This window comes from Babylonia areolata, chromosome 33 (assembly GCF_041734735.1).
Source record: "Babylonia areolata isolate BAREFJ2019XMU chromosome 33, ASM4173473v1, whole genome shotgun sequence".
Classification (NCBI taxonomy): Eukaryota; Metazoa; Mollusca; class Gastropoda; order Neogastropoda; family Buccinidae; genus Babylonia; species Babylonia areolata.
In genome coordinates this window covers 5,679,622-5,685,167 of record NC_134908.1, presented here as the reverse complement: position 1 = coordinate 5,685,167, position 5,546 = coordinate 5,679,622, and the positions used below count along the sequence as shown (strand labels likewise).

The 5,546-nt window shown below is 46.8% G+C and overlaps 1 protein-coding gene across 1 annotated transcript in view; it reads left to right on the top strand.

Annotated features, from left to right (window-relative positions):
• The window catches only part of LOC143276847 (uncharacterized), a 75,533-nt gene extending 71,449 nt beyond the window's left edge, over positions 1-4,084 (top strand). Inside the window, exons 10-11 of the mRNA XM_076581503.1 lie at positions 240-1,576; positions 4,079-4,084. Coding sequence (XP_076437618.1) covers positions 240-1,576; positions 4,079-4,084 — 1,343 coding nt within the window. The remainder of the gene's footprint in view (positions 1-239; positions 1,577-4,078) is intronic.
• Positions 4,085-5,546: the final 1,462 nt, after the last annotated feature.

The following is a 5,546-nucleotide window of genomic DNA, read 5'->3' as shown; positions in this document are numbered from 1 at the left end:
TTTGATACATTCCATTGTTTAGAAAGGGATGGAATTAGCTGTGATTTGTTGTTGTTTTTTTTCCTTCTGTTATTTGCCGCTTTTCGGCCTGGGAGCAAAGAGGGGTGAAGCTGGACGCATGCGACCAGCACGAGAACAGAACACGATCCTGATGTATAGATGTGTTGCTGTCCTTGCAACTGAGCACGCGTAACAAACAAGCATGGTTACAGAACACGTTTCTGATTTGTTGCATGCAGACGTTGGGCCGGCGTCCTCCTCCTCCCAGCAGCTGCAGCCTCCGCAGACGACAGGGGTGACGCAGTACGCCTGCAACGAGTGCGACTACACCTCGGACGACCTCTACCAGTACCGCCTGCACCTGGCCAGCCACGGCAGCTTCCCCCACCTGGTCAGGGACTCTGCAGCCCACTCCACCCCCACCCCCACCCCCGCCCCCGCCCCTGCCCCAGCCCTCGAGGACCTGCCCTTCCGCTGCGGCTACTGCGCCTACGTGGCGGAGGACGAGGGGGACTTCGGGGCGCACCTGGCCTCCCACCTGGAGCGGAGGAACTTCCGCTGCAGCAAGTGCGAGTTCACGGCCTTCCAGCGCTCGGCGGTGCAGACCCACATCCAGACCACGCACGACGAGACGGAGGAGATTGAGGTCATCGACCTCCAGGCTGCCGCCCTCAGCAAGGTCTCGGAGCAGGGCAAGGGCAAGGGTGGCAGTGGTGGTGATGGTGGCACGGAGGAGCCACAGCAGCTGGTCAACCTGGAGCCCAAGGTGAAGGTCGTGCCCGTCAACGACCTTGACCTTGACCGGGAGGGCCTGACGTTGTTCTCCCCACCACCCACGCCGGACGAGGAAGGGCTGGAAGGGAGGGAGGGCAGTGGGGAAGGGGGGGTGAACATCATCGGGCTGGAGACGCCAAGCATTGCAGAACTGGACAACCAGTCGGACTCCACGGAGGAGTGGGGGACTGGGGACAGGGACGGGGACGATGGCAACAACGAGGAGGAGGAGGACGTATCCAGAGAGGGGTCCCCTGCCGGATCGGACAGCTCGGTGCCTCGCAGGCCAGGCAGCAGCATCCTTCGGCTGACACTGCAGGGGAAGCTGACCGGGGAGTACGGGATCAAGCGCGCCGTCCCCGCCGACAAGGACGCAGGTGGGGACGTGTCGGATGCCTCGGGCAGCGGCGACAGCTACCTGTCGGCGGCCTCTGACCCTGAGGAAGAGGATGAGGACGATGGCCCCTCTCCGGAGACCCTTCAGGATGAGGAAGACCCCTTGCCGGACCTGCCCGAAGATGACGATGATGATGGTGCTGACGAAGTTGACAATGACCAGGACGATGCCGAAGAGGAAAACGAAAATGAGAGAGAGGTTGAGAACGATGACGACGAGGGAGAGATGGAAAATGATGACGCCAACGACGCCAACGTGGAAAACGATGACAACGCAGAAATGGAAATCGACGAGGACGACAACAGCGCTGAGGTTGAACAGGAAGAAGAGGAGGAGGAGGAAGACATGGAAGCGGAGAATGAGAACGAGGAGGAGCAGAGCCCAGAGCTGGCGGAAGACTCGTCCGTGGGGTTTGAACCCTTGGAGGAGGAGGGGGAGGGAGACGAGGTGGATGGGGAGGGGGAGAGGAGTGAAGAGGAGGGCGGGCGGGGAGGAGGAGGAGGAGGAGAAGAAAGGGAGGGGGGTGGGCAGTGTCTTTTCCACTCTGAACAGCTGGATGGGTGACAAATGAACAACAAAAGGACTTGGTGTTCACATTCTCCCGGAGCCAGTTGCATTGCTTGGTTCAAACTTTTGGACAGTTTCACGTGACTTAGCGCCTACGTCGACCGAGCTACACCATTGGTCAGTTCCATACTACACACAGTTAGTGGTTACAACCATACTAGGCTCTTCCGTCCGAGCAATGCAACTGGCTCCTGAAGTCTTTATCTGTGACGGGGACAGGGCGGCTTGTGTAAGATCAAGGAAAAACTTGATCGCAGGTACAGCGCACACAGTTTTAGGTAACTGTGTTCCTCGGCAGTGCTGTTCATAAACTGACATTGCAGTGATGTGAACAGTTATGTCCTGTGATGGCGTGTGTGACTGGTACAAAAGGAAAACTTCACAACAGGCACGGCGCACGCAGTTTTTCGTAACTCTTGTTACTTGGCAGTGGTGTTCATACCTGACATTGCAGGGATATCGAACAATCTTCCCTGTGACATGTCCAAAAGAAAACTTGATCACAGGAGCAACCCCTGTGTTTCATAATGGCAATTTGTGAGCTTTCATACCAGCGTCGTGTCCCAAATCTGCCTCGTGACAAGACTTGTACAAAAGGAAATTTTTATCGCAGGTGCATCCCCCCCCAGTTTTTTTCTTTAACTTGGCAGTGTTGTTCATAATTCAGCTGACTTTACGACGATGTCAATTTTTTGTGATGTCTCTCACAAATCTGCTTGTGACTTGTTCAACTGGAAAAAAAAACAATTGATCATCGCAGGCACATCCTCAGTTTTTTTCATATTCGACAGTGGTGTTCAACATAACTTGACTGTGAATTTTCATGTGATGTGAATTTTCATGGTGTCCTCTCTCTCTCTCTCTCTCTCTCTCTCTCTCTCTCTCTCTCTCTCACACACACACACACAATTTTGCCTGTTGTAACAGGCTTGTACAAAAAAAGGAAAGCTTAGATCACGGGCACATCCTCAGTTTTTTTTTCTGAACGTTTACTCGGCAATATGTGTTCATATAACTGACATTGCAATGACGTAAACTTTCAGTGCGTCTCCTCACCCACAGTTAAACTTTGTATCATTATCATAATATCAGCTGTTTCCATCATAGCTCATTTTACACACACACACACACAAAAAGAAGGAAAAAGAAGAAAAAGTTAACTCCCTTGCATTCACACATCTCACAGAAAATCTTCATCATGCTCCATCTCTTGCCAGTATAGATGCAAGAGGGTTAACCCTCTCCATACGAACGGCGAAAGAAACGACGTTAACAGCGTTTCACCCTCAATAACCACCATCAAAATATTACCAGCGGAAGGCTCTTACACTGAAGAGGTGAATGTTGACAAAGAATACCACAATTCTGACGACAGAAGCTAAAGGTTGGGCCATTCAGACACCCACTGGACATCCGAGGGGTCTGTGTAGAGGAGAAGAGAGGACTGGCCGTACTGAGTGAGTTAAGGAAGGAAACAACAGGCTGTGACACTGTGTGTGGTTTTGTGGAGACTATGACGAGTTAAAAGTTGTCATGAAGAAGAGGAATCATCAAGAGCAGTCATCAAGCACGTATATATATATATTTTGTATTTGTATTTCTTTTTATCACAACAGATTTCTCTGTGTGAAATTCGGGCTGCTCTCCCCAGGGAGAGCACGACGCTACACTACAGCGCCACATGAAAGTGAGAGTTGAGAGAATGAATGAATGAATGAATGAATCTTTATTTTCCAACGGTGAAGATATTAGCACTTTGGCCGACTTACACATCTGCCGTTGTTCTAAGAGACACACAAAACATGTACGCATATAAATGTATATTAATACTTAATACATGTATAATGTACGAGTATAACACAGCGTCAAACTGAGAGAGAAGGGTGTAGGACGTGGGGGAGGACAGGAAGGTTATTATCAGGGTGGGGTTTTTTTTTTGGGGGGGGGTGGGGGTTGACATGCAAGTTCTCAGAAGGTATGACTGTTGAATGTTGTGATTTGTACAGTTCTGTATCGATACGAGACAGGATAGGTTTGTTTTTTAGATTTTTTTTTTTTTTTTTTGGGGGGGGGGGGGGGGGGGGTTCTGAACAAAGCAAGTTCTCTGAACAGCAGGTATGACCAGTTCAGTGTTGTGATTTTTACAGTTCTATATTATAGATACAAGACAGGATAATGGTGGGGTTTTTTTGTGTTTTTTTAGAGGGTGGGGTGGGGGGGGTTGTTGGGAGGGGTGGGGGGGGGGGGGAAGAAGATTGTTTGTGAACAAACAAGTTCTCCGAACAACAGGTATGATGACAGTCAAATGTTGTGATTTGTACATTTTTGTATTGACACCAGATATGATACTTCTTGAGGTAGGGTTGTTGGTTTTTTTTGGAGGGTTGGGGGGGGGGGGGGGGGGGGGTTGGTTGTAATTTTTGTCAATTATGGGGTCTCAATGGTTGGATCGCAGTTCTGTGGATCTGTTTCCGTCATTCCAAACATTTCCATACTAAAAGAAAAGTGAATTCTTCAAAACAAACAAAACAAAACAAAAAAAAACAGTGGTTTGTACAAGGCTAAAGGGACCGTCATCCTTCTTAAAGGGGAAAAGGTTGTGTTGAAGGGGGTCTCATTTGAAAGGCAGCCTGGAACATGGTGTGTAGTGTTGTGGTTTTTGTGTGAGAGATGTAAGCGACTACAGTGTAAACAGAGTTCGAAGTTTGACAGAAAACAAAAAACGTCAAGGTGTGTGAGTGACCCTGAGATTGGAAGAGATTGGATTGGAAGAGATTGGAATGGTTTATTCACAATCAGGCCACAGCCGCTAGTGAAGGGGGTATACGTGAATATAAAAAATATTAATATAACTCAGCGAAAACACATAAACAAATAAGCATTAATGACTGTTTCTCATATATCTTATTGATAGCTAAATTCTGTGTATACAAATGTAGAATCAACAAAGTAAATCAACATTACAAATGTGCAAAAAAAAAGACCTCGAACAGACATTTGAAGTAGACAAGTATGCCTTTAACATAACTATGGAATATAACAAGTTTGTGGAAAAATGGGCACTTTATAACTGTTTGATACAAGATTAAGCTTTTCAGTGCTACCTTGGAACTTTGACATTGAACATATATTGTTTTGCTGTTATAGATTTGTCAGTACTTAGAACTTAATTATATGCTTACCCTATAGTTTCTATTGCACAAAACATATAAATTCTGTATCTGTAAACCTTTGTCTGAATAAAAAATGTTGAAAAAAAAAAGAAAAGAAAAAAAAGCATTAATATAGACAACAAACCATGCATTGTATCCGTGTAAATATATAGACAACAAAAAATACATTATAATTGTTTTACGAAGTAACAATTTCTCTTAATTTGAATGCCTTATATATAAGAATACCGAAAAATTATGTACGTCATTGATATTGCTTGACGACATTAACAAATTCAACTTGAACAGAGAGGGATGCTTGTAGTACTTAGGTTTTATAAACATTTGACGTACATGTTTTAGTGCTGGGCAGCAAAGAACAAAGTGCACCTCTTTTTCTTGGGCTCTGAGATTAGAGAGAGAGAGCAAAAAAGCCTAAATAATGTGAGTGGGATGTGAAACGGAAGTTACAAGGATGGTTGGTGTCATAAGGAGTTAAGTTTCATTATCTTCTTCTTCTTCTTCTTTGTTCGTGGGCTGCAACTCCCACATTCACTCGTATGCACACAAGTGGGCTTTTATGTGTATGACCGTTTTTACCCCGCCATGTAGGCAGCCATACTCCGCTTTCGGGGGTGTGCATGCTGGGTATGTTC